At 39.0% G+C, this 18,993-nt stretch overlaps 1 protein-coding gene across 1 annotated transcript in view; it reads left to right on the top strand.

Annotated features, from left to right (window-relative positions):
* The window catches only part of GALNT2 (polypeptide N-acetylgalactosaminyltransferase 2), a 43,421-nt gene that overhangs the window by 12,948 nt on the left and 11,480 nt on the right, over positions 1-18,993 (top strand). The window contains exons 6-10 of the mRNA XM_010161348.1: positions 2,091-2,212; positions 8,568-8,655; positions 12,454-12,541; positions 13,041-13,144; positions 17,903-18,029. Coding sequence (XP_010159650.1) covers positions 2,091-2,212; positions 8,568-8,655; positions 12,454-12,541; positions 13,041-13,144; positions 17,903-18,029 — 529 coding nt within the window. The remainder of the gene's footprint in view (positions 1-2,090; positions 2,213-8,567; positions 8,656-12,453; positions 12,542-13,040; positions 13,145-17,902; positions 18,030-18,993) is intronic.

Here is an 18,993-nt window from a genome sequence, read left to right as displayed (position 1 = left end):
ATTTGTAAATTGAAGGCACAGGATTACTGTACTTGTTATTTTTGTGAGATTAGGATTAAATTATACCCGTGGGATCTACCATACTATTTACAAAGTTTTGCCTCGGCGTGCTTATGGGCAACCACGTTATAATTTTTTAAAATTAAAATATTTTAAGATTTCATTTGATTACTGGCTTGTTATGCTTGAGTTTGATGCTTTGCTTTTCATTTTCAAGTGTAGGCAGATACAGATATCTCGGACACAAATTAAAATGTAAGAAAATCAATAAAATTGACTGGTAAGACACCAAGACTAGCACATTAGTATGAAGAACAGAGGAAATAACTGTGTTCTAAAATAAAAATAAAGGGATAGTGTCTGTGGAGGGGATAATACTGACTGCCATGCTTTCAGCAATGTGTGATAGTAGCTGTTGGTCGCATATGTAGGTCCAGAGTTTGTTACGGGAACAGATGTGTTTTGGAGGTTATGGTAGTCTGTGAATAAATGTTCAGGGGAACCTTCTCAACTCTGTTTTAAGACTGGATGTGATTGTAAAGACTCAATGACCCAAGTGGTCACCTCAGATATAGGGGGGAAAAAAATGGAAATTGGAAACACTATTTTCTATGGAAGTAGAGCAAGACAGTAGGTTGTCCAAGAATGTAAGTCACAGATGATAAGCTCTGCAAGTGAGGAATTGCGGAAGCAAAACATAGCCAGAGTGCTTGAGGAATGTGGAAAAAAAGAACAGAACAGATTCAGAGGTTGGAACTGGGGAGACAGCATAAAAGCAGTGAAGTATAGATAGCTGCCAGCACGCAACAGAAGGTGTGGAAGGTGCTGTCGGAGAGCATCAGCAGCGTGCATCTCTACAACGGCAAAGCGCTCACATTTGTGGTAAGAGGTAGTAAAAGGATCTTGATGAGGCTGTTTATTGCTCGGTGTTGGACAGATCAAACAAGCCTTTCCTCTTAAGCATCTTGTATTCTGTTTTGCAGTCGTATTTTGAAGGTTTATTTTGTAAAGGTAACAAAGAAATGGGGTTGACTCTTTTACAGTGTTGCAGTTAGGGGAGGAAAAAACTAAACCCAGAAACAGAACAGACTTGATGGGAAGCAATGTAGAAAGAAAAAGAAAAAAAAAAAATTGCATGGCTTTGGTCTTGAAATCAATGAATTTTGAATAGTAATAAAGTAGGGAGAAAATTTGCGAAGGAATGAGAGGAAGCTTTCTATTTTCTGCACTGGAGTGAATGGTGGGATGTTCTGGGGTAATGTGTGTAAATATAGCAAGGGAATGGTGAGGTCATCAAGTGAAACTAAAAGAGTAGGAAGGAAGGAAAGGAGCAGGGCACGTAAGTGAGGGGATTTGTAATTGAGGTGTAGAGAACAACCTTTAGGCTTTACTAGAAATTTTTCCTAAAGAAATCTTTTCAAGATAAAATGTAAAACAAGAAAACAAAAAACCCCACCAAACTACCTCAACAAAAAAAAATCAACAAACAAACCCCCAAATCCACTAAACCACAAACAAGAGTTGGAAGAAGCACAGGGAAGGCCAGTTGGAAGGGGTGGGGGGAAGGCTGTCGGACATGAATTAATGAAGCATGGTTATTTCTGGAAGAAGTTGATAGAAGAATGGACAGACTGTGGAGAGAAGTAGGATGGGTAGGGGGCAGGAAAAAGGTGGGGAGGGTAAGTTATGATGGTGCATTCCTCAGTTCTGTCCTAGAACTGTAGGAAAGGTGTTTGTTTTCAGGACTGATCTTGAGTAACATTTATCGGTATACATACCACTTATTGCAATGCAGACCCAGCTGTACTTGTGTATTACTTATTTTGAAAAAGTACTTGAATTCTTCTACTTAAATCAGATTGGAACCTGTAGACTGGAGTGCAGTAGGTTGGAAACTTGCAGGGTGTTTGTCGTGAAGTCACTTCACTGAGTTGTTAACCAGATTCTTATTTTGGTAATGGGACTTGTGTGTTTGTGCTGTCCGAGTTAAAGTAACTGAATTCGTGACTAATTTGGAACGCACTGGTTTCTTACTGCTGTTGATTATTTTCCCCAGTAAGTATTTTAAATGTTTTATCTTCACTTCTCAGGCTTGATGCGCTCCCGTGTCAGAGGGGCAGATGCAGCACAAGCGAAAGTACTGACCTTCCTGGATAGTCACTGTGAGTGCAATGAACACTGGCTGGAACCTCTTTTGGAAAGAGTAGCTGAGGTTAGTAAAGAGTTCTTCTAAAGTAATTTCCTGAAGTAGCTTTTAAATTTTAAAGCCATCTGGTTTATACTACATTAATTTTATGCATTTTTTCTAAGGAAGCTTTTTTGCTGAAGTGAGCTGATGGAGATGATCGGAATGTTCTGTGATTAAAACCCAGTTTTTGTGCATTTAATCTGTGAACACAGGAACATAAAATGTGAATATTTATTATCATCTTTACAAGCAATTCAAATATATTCTGCTTTGGTTCTTTAGGGACCTCCTCAGTAAGTGTTGGAAATCTTTAGAGAAAAGCATAGTTCTCCTCAACTGATACCATCTCGATGTGCTTCAGTTTACCTGGGCATTTGTGCCTCATTAAGATTCAGCGTGATAATAGGAGAGAAGTTGAGCTGTGAAACCAGAATGCTCATGGAAATTAGCAGGGACTGTGGGCTCTCACCTCCTGTGTCCTGGAAAAACGATTGAGAGCGTTGAAAGTACACTGTTTCTCCAGGGGGTTGGTTATACATGTTAAATTGCTATGGAGGAACTCAGTTGAAGTGGAAAGTGGATCAGGTGTGATCCCAAAAAGCACTGAGGAACACTCAAGACAACAGGGTTTTTCGTCTTTCTTAATTTCATTCTCTTTCAGGTAAACTCCCCTTTCCTGGAACGGCTTTCTTTCAAAACGCTGCTGGTCAAAATGGTTTTGCTAAGCTATTCTGTCTTGTTAATGCCCGGTTCTTTGCTTATCCTCCCTATACTTCCCTTTGCATTTCTCCCCCCTACTCCCCTGCAAAACAAAGGTGAGAGGGGAAGGGGGGGAAAAAGGAAGTAAAACCCATATACACAATATGCTAATGGAGAAGCTATCAACTGATGACTGGTTTTCCTTATTCTGTTTGGTTCTATGATGCTTTACTGTATTCCAGAAGCACTGTAAATTGCCTAAGACATATCAGCAGTTAAAATCCTATTTTGGGGTAGAAATAACTTTAATTGACTCCAACCTGGACACTGTTTAAGTACCTAGAGCCTACAAAGCCCTTGAGCATGAGTAACATAGCACTTCCTTCTATTTTTGTGCTCGTGTGAAGTGTTGCAGCCTCAGAAGGATTGGTGGAATTTCTCTGTAATAATTAACTGGGAAAATAAACTTGAAGGTAGTAAGACAGCTGTTTTGCCATTTACCCTTTTTCTTTATGGCTCTTCTCAGGGCACACTCATGTAGCTTTCTGAAACTGGTATGAGATGGGAAAGTGTTAAGGTTTTCATCATAACAGTGTAAAAACTCTTGTTAAATTGCTGACAGTTTTGTAAAGATCCAGCGTTACATGTGCTGTACTTGGTGGGAAAACTGGTGCCTATTTTGCTTTGTGCAGCAGCCACTTTTTAGTAGTACATGTATTATTAGATCCTTCAGTACTTACTCATCACAATCATCACTGATCACACTAATCATGTATGCCACTGAATAGTTTTCAGCTGTATGAATACAGTTTTCCATTCTTAAAAGCTTGATATACTGTTAAAAAAATAATTGATGCAGAATTCCAGTTTACTTCCATCTGGGAAGATTCCAAAGTATAGGGTTGATAAAGTAGCTTCTAAGCTTTCTGCTTGTTCAAATAATAAATGCATGGATAGTGTTTATATATAGTACGTGGTAGTTCTTTATTTTAAATGGATTGCTCACAGTGCAGACAGTATGTTGTTTGATGTTAATCGGCAGCATTTGCTTGATAGCCTCAGTGACAAGAAGCTGAATAGGTATGAACTCTTTCCTGCTCTGCCCTCGGAGGTAACTTTTTTCAGGTCAGGGCTGCTATACATTAATACAGCATTTTTTGAAGTTACATCTTCCAGTGCCTGAAGGGGCCTACAAGGAAGTTGGGGGGGACTTTTTACAAGGGCCTGTAGTGACAGGACAAGGGGTAACAGGTTTAAATTGAAAGTGGGGAGGTTTTAGATTAGATATCAGGAAGAAATTCTTCCAGGAGAGGGTGGTGAGGCACTAGAACAGGTTGCCCAGAGAAGCTGTGGATGCCCCATCTCTGGAAGTGTTCAAGGCCAGGCTGGATGAGGCTTTGAGCAACCTGGTCTAGTGGAAGGTGTCCCTGCCCATGGCAGGGGGCTTGGAACTAGATGGTCTGTAAGGTCCCTTCCAACCCAAACGATTCCATGATTCTATGATCTATTCTACATGTGGTGGAAAGTGTGGGCTGTTGTTTTCCTGTTGTTTCAGAATTGCCCACTTGGCATTTATTGTGTTGGAGTTTTGGGGATTAGTTGTGTGTATTGCAGTATAACAATTTATAACTTCCAATAAACAGTCTGAATCGATTCAGTTCTACAGTACTCTATCTGATGTGCTGTAATCACTTTAGAAAGCTGTGTCTTTAACCTCTTGCTTTGTGTTGGAAGCACCTGAGGCATCAAACTCTCTTCACCAATTGAAGGATGATGCTTCCCACAGTTTCTTCTATGAGAGGGTTTCCTGGTTAGAGTATCTTCTGCTGTTGACCAGACTCACACAGCATTTCTAGAGGGGTCTGACATGGGTAGGAATTTTTCTCAGCAATCTGAGCAGAGGCTTAAAGCAGAAGCAGTGTACATACAAGGTGAATATTTTAGAGTTCAGAATGTACAACTACCTGTGTAACCTAGAGCTGGTGTATCTTTTCCCTCTTTGCTCCCTCCTGGAGAATTTTTTTGTTTGGAGAATTTTTTTGTTTGGTTGTTTTTAGGAGTTATATTGTTAAATGCTAGCTATTTCATGAACATTTGCCTACTTAGCTTTTTCCATTTCCAATTTCTAATCACTTTGTTCTATTCTTATAATACATCAGATACATGAGAAAAATAAAAATTGGAAGGTTCTGATGCAGAACTGAGCTAACCTGTTTTCATAGCATAGCTGTAACTCCTATATCACTTCTTTTAAATGAAGGTGATCTTAAAAGGAAGAAAGAACTATTTTTAAGAAACGAGATGTAGATTCCTTTATCATGTGTCTCATTTTTGTGACCTTGAATGAGTCACCTTTTAACTGGCACAGTGCCAAAAGGAAAATACTTGTATCTTCTTATTTTCTTGTAAGAGTGTTGTAAAGCTTAATCTTCTAAGTGTCTTGAGATTTTTTTTGTAGGTGGGGTGTATACAGAATTTTGAGGATAATTTCTGATGGTTTATGAGAATATATAATATTCTAACTCTCTAGAGCATACATAATGTCCTTATGAAATGTTCAAATGAAAGAGACTACTGCAAATTTCTGGGCACTAAGACTTGCAGTATTCACAGGCTATTTCTTTCCATTACCCTCATAAACAAGCACATGGTTTTCCAATTGTGTGTTCCATTGTAAGTTATGGTGTCAACCCTTGAGTATGAAACAGATTACAAAGAGTGTCCCTTTTTTGCTTGTGTCTTTTGTTCTAAAATCCACATCGGATTTCTACTTCAGTCACACTGTGGATAAAGAATTATCTTGCTTTAGGATAATTTAAAGGGAGCAGCTGCTTTTTAGTGTTGTAAGTTAATGAACTCCCTCTACTTTGGATTCCCATGAGCTGTTCTTAGCAGTCCCTGCATTAACAACTTTGTAGTGCCCTGCAAAGCATCACCTTAAAAATGTGCAAGTCCTCTCTGCTTCGCTGCTGAGCAAATCTGTAATTTCAAATCATAGAAGGAGCAGCATGTTTCCAAGCCAACAGAAGGGGGGGAGTTGTACATTAAACTGGATGGTGGCAACCTGGATATTTGCTTGTCAGAGAAACAACTGTAAGTTGCTTAAATAATATGTTAGGTGTAGCAAGTGATGTTAGTGTGGTGTCACACTGGTACTGACAGAACTCATCAGACCAGCAGTAAAAGCCTGAGGAAATCCCAATTTCATAGAGACAACATGCTACCTGCTTGCTCAGCACAGTGAAGAGAAGTTGAAACCTAACTGAAGCTCTGCCTGATGTGACACATTACAGCTTGGACAACTTTTACCACCAGGTTCAACCAAGCTGAGTAGAACCATTTGAGAACATGCAAGTTTTTGTCAGAAAAGGTTTTTTAGAGATGAGCATAGATGTTGGTTTCTTCTCCCAAGTAACAAGTGACAGGACAAGAAGCAGCTGTCTCAAGTTGCTCCAGGGGAGGTCTAGATTGGATATTAGGAAAAAGTTCTTCACTGAAAGGGTTGTCAAGTGTTGGAATGGGCTGCCCAGTGAGGTGGTCGAATCACGATCCCTGGAGGTATTTAAAAGACACGGAGATGTGGTGCTTAGGGAATGGTTTAGCGGTGGATTTGGCAGTATTAGGTTAAGGGTTGGAATCGATCTTTTAGGTTGGTCTTTTCCAACCTAAATGATTCTGTTCTATAAGCTGTCTGTTTCCAGATGAAGGAAAAAAGGAGAAAGTAAGGAAGGGTGGTTTCATTTTGGTATTTCATGCTGATGGGTGTATACTGAATAACTTGGTAGGTTGGATATCTTCTGTCTCAGCCTTTACATAGAGGATTTTTCCAGTTCTATCACTGTGTATAGAATGCCTAAAATAAGGTCGCTGGAAGTGCTTTAGTGATATAGGAGAACATGCAAACACAAGTAGTGTTTTGCAGTTGAGCTGCAGTGAATCATAATTGCCTCCCAGTTAACAACACACCAAAACCATAGGCTTGCCATTACAAACATGGACGTGGGGCTGCAGCTGACAGAAACAGGGGCTAAAGATGTGACCAGTGGGGGAACAGGACAGGTTGGTGTTTGTGTTTCTAGTTTGCTTTAGACTAAGCTAATTAATACCTAGCAGACCTGATTAAATGTTATGTTATATCCCTTATCAAGGCAGGTATTTGGCACAGGTGGGTGGCATCCTTAAAAGGATTGTAGAGATCAGTAATGATCTTCAGTGTTTAGCTGGAGGCACAACTTGGATTCTCTTTTTGACTTATACAGAAGTTAAAATTGGCCTTTTGCTTACTCAGGCAGAATCACCTAGTAAATGCCAACTATGTAATTTGGGCTTATTAAAATCTGCACAGATTGAATAGTTAAGATTCAGTAAAAGAAAATGGGTGTTTAATGTCCTTATTGGACCAATCAAAGTATTTGACTAAAAGAGTTGCTTTTAAGTCTCTTGGTATGAGCTTAAACTATTCTCCTACCGGTTTGGCTCCGATCTGTTCTCTGTAATACTGATTAGCAAGGAGGGATTTTTTGAACCGCTGTTTAGTATATATGCATTGTTGTTGGAAGACATACTTACTTCTTAAGTTTTTAAAATGGACCTGTTTGGTATTTTTTTTTAACGATGAGAACCATTTCTCTACGACAGTGTTAGCAAAATATCTCCTGTTTATTCAAAACACTGTACATTCAGAGATTTGGTGATATACTCTTCTGAAGTTACCTCTGCTCTCTGCACAATGCTGCATTGTTTGAACTCAAGCAAAAGTGTTTGGTCAAGCTACTCTGAGTAGATTGTTGGTTGAGTTGGTGGGGTTTTGGTTTGTTTGTGTGTTTTGTTAGGTTTTTTGTGTGTAGTTTTTTTCTCCCAATAATTACTTCATGGAGGTGATCTGGCTTAGCTATGATACTACATTTCTAATACTAGAGGAGTCGTCTTTTAGAGTACTGATGTCTTGTGATCCTACTGGATGCTGTATGTGGAGTTGTTGGAAAGTGGTTTGTTTGGGTTTTTTTTTTGCCTTAAACTGTTTTGACAAACACATCAGCTAAGGTAATTAACATTAGAGTAGTATATGAGACCATGGTCGGACAGGGGAAGGTGGTATCTGTACCACTGGAATCTTGGCTGCTGGAGATTAATAGCATTCATTAATCTGCAGTGGTTTAGGTCTTCCTTCTTAGATAAGTATCTGATCGTGAAGCGTGATTCTCCTAGTGTGAAATGGGTTAGCATTAACCTAAGACTTTCCTGATTGCAGAAAGGCCCAAGTGTTCCTTAGAGGTTGGAATAACAAGACGGTAGTGCACTGTGTGGCTCGAGCTTTGCTGTGGGAAATACGAATTGCCTGGATGGTGCTTTTCTTTGTGCTGGCTTTAAAAGTAAGAATGGAAGTGCTGTTTGCTCGGCTGCCTTCAGAACTACAAGTTTGCTGCCCTCTTCAAGAGGAAGTCAGAAGAAGGGGATTACTCAATTATAAGTAGCCTAGAGGATTCCCAGCCATATAGTGTGGTTTCTGTTTTCTGAAGGAGTGCCGAGCAAGGCTATTCACAGCACTGGCTATTCAGAGCCGTAAGTCGAAACGGGGAGAGCTGGGGGAGACGCGCTTTTTTTTTTAACATCTCATCCTGCCTGAACCTTTATATATTGATTTCATTATTTCAATATTACTTTCTAATATTTATTTTAGGACAAGACCAGAGTTGTGTCTCCTATTATTGATGTAATTAATATGGACAACTTCCAGTATGTGGGGGCGTCAGCTGATTTAAAAGGCGGTATGTACCTGTACTGGAATACAAATTAAAAAAAGAAAGAAAAGCATCAATATCAAAGCTCATAATCACTGCACTTGTCGAATGGGCAGTTAACATACTGTTCTTCCCTCTCATATATCTAGTTTAAGTTCTACAGTTCAGTTTTTTTCTAGGCTTGGATTTTAATTGGCCTTATTGTCTTCTGATTTAAAACAGTTCAGTCTTTATTATACTAATTCTTACATGCTCATGCTGCAATATGCAGTACTCACGCCAGTGTTTGTAGGATTGTGTAATTGTGTCAGAAGCAGCTTATGGCCAGAGCTTATGATTCTCTTCTTAGATAAGACAGGCTTTAATTGCTCTCTTGCTTAGAAGCCCATCAGCAATGCAGTGCCTATGAGTTTTTTCAAGATGCTGGTTTGCTTAAAAAAATTAAACTCTTATGAATAAGCAGAAAGCTTTGGCATGTGTTTAAAAAATAAATGTTTGTTAGCCATGGTCTGTAATTGTGAAGAGTAACATGTGATCTTGAAAATTTGTGGTGTTTATACCTTTACAGTTACAAAGTTTCCTGTTAAATTGAGTTTAGAAGTACTAAAATTTCACTATGCCTGGCTAGTGTAAACTGTTGACAGCAAATAGTAGAGTTGTAAAGCCCTCAAAAGTACATTTAAAAAATATATATATATCCTCCTCTCACCACAACCACACACTAAATTCCTTGCTCATTACAAGTTTTTAAGACTTTTATTGCTTACAGTAAAAAAATAAAAAATCTAGCATTTAAAATAGTCGTTCTCTTACCCTGCCTCCCTCTCCATTGCATGCTCAGCCCCTTTTTGGTTTTTTAAATAATTGTTCCCACAACCTGGAAACAGAACTGCCTGCACAAGGATATAAGATGAGCCTCAATATAAAAGTATGCAGTACTGTTCTCACAGTGTTTCAGTGTTTTCTGAATGGACTTTATTGAGTGGGGAAGGAAAAAACAATTTTGAGCCCATTCTGTCAGTTAGTAGTCTCTAACGGGCCACGAAGTGTTGCTCCAATAAACTGAAATAAAAGCAGTGCTTGTGTGACATAAGCAGACGCTTCAATTTCCAATCAGTGATTTGGAGGTGAGAGGTTCTATATCCTTTTAATTAATGTTCTGGAGTGACACCTACAGTGCATATATTCACAGTATGCTAATGTGTAGTTCTGTGCTATTATCTGTGCCAGCTTTATTAAAACCTTAAGGCTTTTACCCAATCTATTCATTATGCCTTGAGTATGGAAATCTCTATACCATTATGTGGCTCTTATTGTTGTCTGCAGTAAGAGGAGGAATTCTTTCATTGAAACCTTTGATTGGTTCCTGCGGGGTTCATGCTCTTTAATTCTTCCCAAGTGAAGTAGGACAAGATTGAGAGATCATTTCACTTGCTACTGTTTTTCATGCTTCGTCTTTGGAACTATGTTTCCCAAATTTTTTCTTTTTTTACTTTTTAGTGCTTATTTTTCCCCCCTATACACAATAGTAATAGATTCTTTAAAATGTGTGGAGCTTCCGTACTTCTGAACTGAGGAGCAAGGAGCTGTCTTTTTTTTTTTTTTAACAATAGAAATTTTGCACATACCAGTGTTCAAAGCTTCTTGGGGGTCTGTTGAAACATGAATAATATATTTCTTTTCGTTTCCCAGAGGACAGATTACCACGTTAGAGGCACTACAGCATTTGGCATCATGGGACACTTGCGCTGGGGCCAAGTCTAAACGTGGAAACCAAACTATGCTTTCAACCTTAGATAGAGTATCCGTGCGGCCCAAGCCTGGAGTGTCGAGACAGCTGGGACAGCATTTGTGCCTGGCCTGTTTTGAAAGGACGTAATCACCCAAGACAAGCAACGTAGCAAATGCTACGAACTTCTTTAAAGTGGACAGGGCTGAAATAACTCCCAAGTCTGGCCACTCCTAAATCCATGCACTTCATGTTACAATTTTTCTTTTTTTCTGAGAGGGCGTTTGCACAAGTGTTTATGCTGCCCTGAGAAACACTTTACTTACTGGAATAAACTGTAGTTAACAGAGATCTAATAATTTAGTGCATGCCTATGGTGCAGTTTACACTGGATAGTATTTCATACTGGATATGCTCTTGTGTTTAAAAATACTCCTTTTACAGAGTTACTGATACTATCTCACTGAGTGCAGATTTTTCCCAGAGTCAGTGAAAATGGAGATGGAAAACCAGCTTTTATGGGTAGACAATTTATACACTTGTTCTGAGTTTGTAAGAGTGCTGTGTTCCAAAAGAGACCCCTTGTGTTCGTTGGAGTATATGTAACTGCCGCTTCTGCTGGAGAACAGTAGGGTGGTGTGTTTTTTTTTTTCCAAGTTCTCCCAGATGCAAGTAATTTTGTTGGGTATGTATGATGAAATGCGACTTTTTAACTGCATGGAAATATTGGAGATCTGTTTACTTTTCATGCTGGAGGCTTTGCAGTACTATAGATTGCAGCCGTTTCACTGTTTTGCTGCTTGGAGTTTTGGAGTAGTGAAACGGTCTTTCATTTTTACAGTGCAACACTTCATGAAATACTCAAACATGGAGAGAAAAAGGTGGTGTGCATGCTGTAAAGACTCGTCAGGATAAGTTCTGTATTGCGTGTGCGATAAATATCTTGAGTTAGAGTGAAAACTGTTTAGCTTTCAAACTCTCTGCGTAAGTTGTTACTATGCACGTGTATGGATGCAGGCAGACAGTTTGTAGGAATGTAATTTTTGTCTGTTTACCTTAGTTTTTTCTCCGCTTCCCCACAAAGTAATTGCTTTATCTTTATGCTGGAGAAAGCAAGCTATTGACATCTGCGCACCAGAAATCTGGAAATCATTCCTTACATGACCTCATAGGATCTAAATGTGTTTGGCAGCAGGCAGTCTGTATAAGGCTGGCTTGCTAGGTGTACTGGGAGAGGGCTGTGGTCCTTGTGTAGTTTTTAATAGATGTTTTAATAGATGCTTATGGGCATAACCCAGCTCAAAAACTGTTAGTGTTTCCTATAGGAAGTTTGTCTTAGACCAGCTGTGTGTCCTTGCCTAAGGGAGATAGTTCGAGTGGTTGTCAGGTAGAAAGCTGCTGTAGGTGACCTACTAGTCTTGTCTGTTCTAGTGGTCTTTGTGCTTCACTCAAAGGACCAGACCAGCTGTTGCTATGTACGTGCACTCACACCCCTACATAAGTTTTTGGCACGCTAGCGCTTGCCTCGGGTTTCAAAAACTATGCACTTAGAAGCATGCAGTGGGAGACAAGATAGTTAAATGAATGTTAGTAAGTGAGAGCTACATAACCTGTTGTGCCCTTCGTGATGGAGAGCCCCTGCTGATAGAGGATTACCAAGAGTACAGCATAAAGCCAGTGTAAACAAAAATACGTGGTCGTTTGATAAGGGTTGAAATGCAGTTGTACCGTAAAGGCTGTCGGGAGCATGTGTAATTGCTGGAAGACCTTCATATCATGTTCTGTTTGATGTGAGATGTTGGAATCATGTGAGGCTTTCGCTTTGTCACTTGTTGACTGGGTTTCTTACTTTGTGTAATAGATGCCAACAAGAGAAATCAAAGCTATTTTGTATTTGCGTTTTACTTTTTTTACTGTCCTGTCAACTTCTTTACCTTTCATCTGGATTCTTACTTGTTTATTTTCTACCCAGAAGTTTGTACAAGTTTAAATTTTCAATTTAATTTACAGTTCCCAGTGTTTTCAGTCAACATTGTTACTACAGATTGACCACAGTCTTTTTTAACATCATACTCTCCAATATTTTCTTCTTGAAGGCTTTGATTGGAACCTGGTGTTCAAGTGGGATTACATGACACCAGAGCAAAGAAGAGCACGGCAAGGAAATCCAGTTGCTCCCATAAAGTATGTCTGTACCGCCACTTCTCCCTCTAATAGATTGTAGTTTGCACCTAAAGTTAGAAAATGTCTTCTGAATCTGCAAATATTGAAAATTCACTCATATTTATATGCATTATGAGACTCAAAAATAAATTGTACTTTAAAGCACTCGGGTAGATTATTTACCCATAACAAAAAGTAGATGTTGCTTTGTTTAAAGGTGGTATGTTTTAAGAGCTAAAACTACAGCGTTGGTTTTATTGCTGGCACAAATTACCACCTTTTACATAAGGAACTCATGAGCTAAAGGGAGATTTGGAAGCTGCCTCGGTAGGTGGTCATAGCCCTCTATATGCCATAGCAATGTGTGCAGACTTAATTTGAAGAGATAGATGAAAAATTAGTTGCATTCAGAAGCATTGCAAACATTTTCAAGGCAGTCTTAACCTTGAGGTGCAAATAATAGTTACTTTCCAATTCCTGGTTCTGCAGGTATTTAATTTAATTTTTCTTGTCTGTTTAGGACCCCCATGATAGCTGGTGGGTTATTTGTGATGGACAAATCCTATTTTGAAGAACTAGGGAAGTATGACATGATGATGGATGTTTGGGGTGGAGAAAACTTAGGTATGTATATTATTTACCTTTGGATCAGTCTTGAAAAAAAACCTGGGTTTTGTCATTGCCTTTACTGTCACAGAGTCACGGTCTTCCTGATTTTTGTGCAAAGAGGACTAAAACTAGAACTAAAACCTTACATACATTATTGGCAAAATCCAAAGGGTTTATTTTGATGAAAGAATTTAAAACAAGATAGGAATTATACGCTAAATATGAGAGAATAAATATACTGGTTAATTAAGCAGAGAATATTTTTGTAAAGGAATTTGATAAAGTAAAAACTACAGGATGTAGATAAATTACTTTCAAAAATGTTATCTTGTTTGAAAGTCACATCGTCATCTGAAGTTACTGATTAAAATACAGTAATGTTTAAATGCTGGCAATTTAAGGTATGTTTTCAGATGTTGCTGAAATTTAATTCTGGACAGTAGAACCCAGGAGTTCGAGTTTTATGTTCTTACATATGTCTTAAGAAATCAATTAGAACTCTGACTGAAAAATAATCTCTCTCAACATGAATAATACTATACTGCCTGGCATCTAAACTTAGTGAAACTAAGTGAAACTAAACTAAGTGAAACTAAACTTTTTTTTTTAAAATTTTATATCCCTGCTTTAGCCTTATGAGATAATTATGGTTGAGAAGGTATTTTGGCTGTAATTCCTTATTTTCTGTTGTTTAAGTGGGATTTAGAGAAGAGGGAGGGAGGGATTGAGAGAACTTGTGCTTTAGCCTTTTCTTCTTTGACATGCTGGTTAGATCTGGCTTTAGTAGTGTTTTTTACTCTTTGCACCACAGCATTGTACAATGCATCTCAGACATTCTAACGAGGGTGTTTGGGGACCAGTTCTAAGGATAGAAACTCCTCTACTGCACGTGATAGCGGCAGAATCCTAAAATACCTTGAACTTGTAAAAACCCCCGAGTCTGAGTTACTGAAACGTGCATATGCATTGAGCGTATGCTTGGCCTACAAGGAAATGTGTGCTGTATACAGCACGCTGAGTATGGAGACATGGTAACTGAATGTTTAACACTCCTGTAAGCAGCTTCAAGGCTGGAAGATGCATCCTTTAGTCCAGCCTCTGACCTTCCTATGCCATACTCGAAGAAACCTCTAAAGTATTTTGAACAATTACTTTGTTTTTCTGGGGGTTTTTTCTGTATATTGCTGAATTGTATTAGTATGAATATCATACTGTTTCATTTTTTACAAATGTCTTAGAAATTCATTGGATAAACTTACTGTAGTGATACGTTCACTCTGAAAACCTCTCTTGCATTAGAGCACTTAAATATTTGATTAGCTGCTAGCATGTACTTGAGCGACCAAGTGTTTTCTGAAAATTTAGCAGCTGGTAAATTGAGGCCTTGATAGCAGGAGAGCACAAGTGACAGCTCCTTACTCAAGGTGAGAAGATGGCATGCAGAAAGCTGTTTATGTTGCTCCTGCTGCATTCTGTTCCCCCTTCTCCACAGTAAAGAACCAGTGGAGACTCTGGGGTGCCTTTTCTCTGTTCCCTGAAAAGGCAGTGTCAGTCACTACAGCAAGCAGCTAATGATTTGTTCGTAGCTGCCAGACTAACTGGAGATGGGTAAAAATCATATGGGTATGATTTAATTGGCAGGAAATGACACATACACCGGCTACTGGAAATCTCTGATGTGCAGTTTAAATTCAACATGCACACTTGTCAGGCCTCCTTGCTGTCAAGCGTACCTCTGGATCAGCAGCTTGATGTTACGTGCAAAGAACCTGTTAGATGGACTTCTAAAACTTAGCTTTTTTTCCCTTCAAGAATGTACAGAGCAGCTGTTATGTGAGATCTTGTTCACGTTAGCGTCATCTCAACTTTACAAATCTCGAGGTGGGCCTGCAGTGTTATGCCTAAATTAGCTAAGAAACAGCTCTTAACATGAAGATATGGTGCGTTTTCAGATTGTTGCTAGATGTCACTGATAACACGTACTTGCTTTACAAAACATGGGTCAGGGTTTGTTAGGTCTTGTCTTGATTTTGTAAACTCTAATTCTCAATCTTTGCAGTGCTTTTTGATAAGCGTAGAAGAATCGGAGTACACTGGAGAACTGGATGGGCCATCAGAAAGTTTGGGTCTAATTTGGAAACCTAGACTTTTCTTAATTTTGCTAAAATCAGGGAGCTAGTAAGACATTCCCTGTTTTCTAGGTTGATGACACATTACAATAAAAAGAGCAAATCTCTTACTGAGAAGTATAACATGATCTCATGCAATTGAAGGTTTGACATGCTGTTTATGCCTTTTTAAATGAAAACCTGTGTCCGCTGAAATTGTTACAATAGCGAAATTTCTTCTCCCACTGAACATGGCAAAAATATGGCTTAAGGGAATTTGTGGGGTTTTTTACAGTTGTAGTTGCTGTACATTCCTTTTTCTTTAAAAAACCACCCAGGCTTTAGAAGCCATGCTGGTGCAAATAAGAATTAGTTGGCTTCTCCCTATTTAGTAGTCCTTTACTGTCTTTCCCATGGAGCTATTTTTCATCCCCATCCTGGCTGTCTTCAAGGCCAGACTGGATGAGACTTTGAGCAACCTGGTCCAGTGGAGGGAGTCCCTGCCCATGGCAGGGGGGTTGGAACTAGGTGGTCTTTAAGGTCCCTTCCAACCCAAACCATTATTCATTTTCACCTTTATTTTGAGATTCTTCAGAATCCAAGGTGCTAGAAAGTATACGTTCTGGGTTTACATTTCTGGGAATTTATGGAGGGAGAATTAATCAAATTAATCTACACAGTAGAGGAAGCTATGAATAATGAAAAAAGTCAACACAAGACACTTCTAAATTATTTCTGAAACAAAAATACTTTTCCAATGCCTACATACATTCAATAGATGACAGTGACTTTTTGGATTAAGCTTTAAAATGACTCATTTAAAAAAAAGAAAAAAGCTAGCTTTAGGCATACTGCATTGACCTTTATTTTTAACCAGATTCTCACTTTACCTCGTTTCAGAGGCTTGTATTTCCTAATACTTGAAGTCTAATACTAGATTTTGAGCATTTAGCCTGCACTTGCTTGTCTAATACAAACCTCTTTATCTTTGATCAGATCCTCCTTGTCGTCTTTGACTGCTAGGCTGTCCTTACTGAGTGCAGCATCCTCTCATCTTGGGCTAATAACACTATGAACTTTCTAGCAAAACTCCATAAATAATGCTTCAAAGTGCTACAATAGAACTATTACTCCTCTGCTTTCAGTGTGGGAGTTTGAACAGCATGGGACCAAATTTGAGCTGGATACAGAAAATTTACTCTGGTAGAAGCATAGAATGGCTTTTGGTATGAAATCGTTTAATAGAAGCAGTGACCAGTCATCTACTGTGACTTTTTTTTTCATTCTAAGCTCAAAATAAGAGCTGTGAGACTCAAGTCAATGCCATGAAAAATATACAGAAAGAATGTCATGTTCAGTTGCTTTAAAAATTGCTTTTGCCTATTGTCCCATGTTAATTCAACAGGAAAATCAAGACACTAAGTTTCTGGCAAAGACAATATTGTCATTAATATTTTTGGAAGATTATCTGTCTATAGATTGGACTATGTGGACTGTCTAGGGTTCATGAATGTGCCTAATTGGCCCCAGTGCAACAGAATTTGTCACTGAAGTGAAACAAATAGGGAAATAATCCTTGTAAAAGCAAAGAGCATTCAGAAGAAGGGCAGTTAACTTGCACTGTTAACAGCTGAAATCACAGCACCTCTCTCTTTCTTTTCTTTTTCTCTGGACAGACCATCAAGAAGACATGCTCTCTAAACTTTGGGGCTCTTTTCTAATTTAATTTTTGAAGGAATGCTATCTTGTTACATATTTTGTGTATGTGGCAGGAAGGCATCTAGGGGAAGGAGTGGCACGTAGTACTTAGACACTGGCTTTAAATTAGAGCTGCTTAGTGGTTTTTTTTTGTCAGTGGAAAAATACTGAGTATGAAAAGGCTTGAAACTGAGGGTAGCACTCAATAACTAGCAGCAGCTGCTGGACTAAAGGTGGAATCGTCAAAAGTGAAACTGCTGCTGGAAGCGCCCTTCTTACTGTACTGATTTGGAAAGCATGAAGTTTTCTGTCAGCACGAGGTGACTTGCGTTGTCACAGGTCTAAGTTGAGAAAGGTGTATAAATATTTCTAGACCTTCTTGTCGTCGCTAGCTGGGTCAGCTCCATAGATTGGCTTAGGTACTGTCCACAAACTTCAACTTACAGAAGTTGCATCCATATTCAGTCTGTCTTCAAATCAAGATTGACTCGATATCACTCCTTCCACAGCCATTGTTTGCTTATCTGCTATAGTAGGTTAGTAGCTCGACTCTGTTTTGTCATGCCTTGATTTTGTCCACTGTTATTCCATCTTTACCTGGAAAAATTTATTATAAGCTAGATCACTAATTTATCTGTTACGTGTATCAAGTGTTGCTTACCCTTTAGATAAAGCACACTAATGGTACATACAGACCTAACTTTGGGAAAATGCAGCACAGTTTATGAATTTGGGCAACGCCAGTAACTTCAGATAAGACAAGACATACTTCACCTTCCAAGTTGGTATGATTCTTTCTCTTGAGCTTGGAGAATAATAATGCTCAGATATGCCTTTGTTTACCCTTGAATTTCTCAGAACACCATCTTACCGATCCCAGCAATAGTCAATAAAAGCATTCTTTGTAAATAGTGTACTACAAAATTACAGTGTTTTGTGATGCTGTTCCTTCACGCTTTCATTTCAGAGATCTCATTCAGAGTTTGGCAATGCGGTGGGAGCCTAGAAATCATCCCTTGCAGCAGAGTGGGTCATGTATTCCGCAAGCAGCATCCTTACACGTTTCCCGGTGGGAGTGGCACGGTGTTTGCAAGGTAACTGTTGAAGCCTTCAGCAGTAGCTGTGTTTTGGATTTCTGCAAATGATCAGCAGGTGGCAGTAACTTCATTTTAAGGATCTTCTCTTTAGAAATACTTGTATTATTATTTAGCATGGAAGAATATTTAATTTAAAGGAATTAACTACTCTGGGGCAACTACACAGATTGAAAGAATAACCTGAGAGCTGAAAAAGGGAAACGTCTAGTAAACACAGCCTAAGAATCTGGAAAAGGAGGAAATGCTTAGCTTGGCATTCTGTTAATTTTGACAATTTTGAGTTTATTTGGTTTTAAGTAAGATTTTATTTTCAGAAATATCTTGTCACTCTTGGTTTTATAGAAACAGTTCCATCATTCATTAAGAGCCAGAGTACACCTAGGTTATGAATATGCTTTGCTTGCTTTTTTGTTAATACATGATCGGTATGTGATATACAAGTGACTGTGTGCACTGATTCTGTCATGTGTACCAGGCTGTTGTCAGCTTCATTTTATGTCATATTTACCTTTCTGTGCTATGTTTAAAAATCCCTTTTCTATAGACCTAAGGAACTCAGTGGCTTAGATTAATACGCCTGTTAATTTTGCTGTTGATCAGTATATAGCAGTAGTCAAAATACTGAGCTATTTCCTCAGTTTCTCCTCTGTAGAATGAGAAGAGCAGTTCTGATTGATGCTCATAGTGTTTTTTAAGTAATGTGGATGAATGTAGTGCATGAGTGTAGGGTAGGTGTATTGACCAACTGGATATAGACCGGTTGGAGCGAGTCCAGAGGAGGCCACGAGAATGCTCAGAGGGCTGGAGCACCTCTGCTATGGGGACAGGCTGAGAGAGTTGGGCTTGTTCAGCCTGGAGAAGAGAAGGCTCCGGGGAGACCTTACAGCACCTTCCAGTACCTGAAGGGGCTACAAGGAAGCTGGGGAGGGGGGCGGGGGAATGGGGTGGGGCACTACTTTTT

Source organism: Eurypyga helias, unplaced genomic scaffold, assembly GCF_000690775.1.
Source record: "Eurypyga helias isolate BGI_N326 unplaced genomic scaffold, ASM69077v1 scaffold37781, whole genome shotgun sequence".
Lineage (NCBI taxonomy): Eukaryota > Metazoa > Chordata > Aves > Eurypygiformes > Eurypygidae > Eurypyga > Eurypyga helias.
Note: the sequence above shows the minus strand (reverse complement) of the source record. Positions and strands in the feature narration are given on the sequence as shown.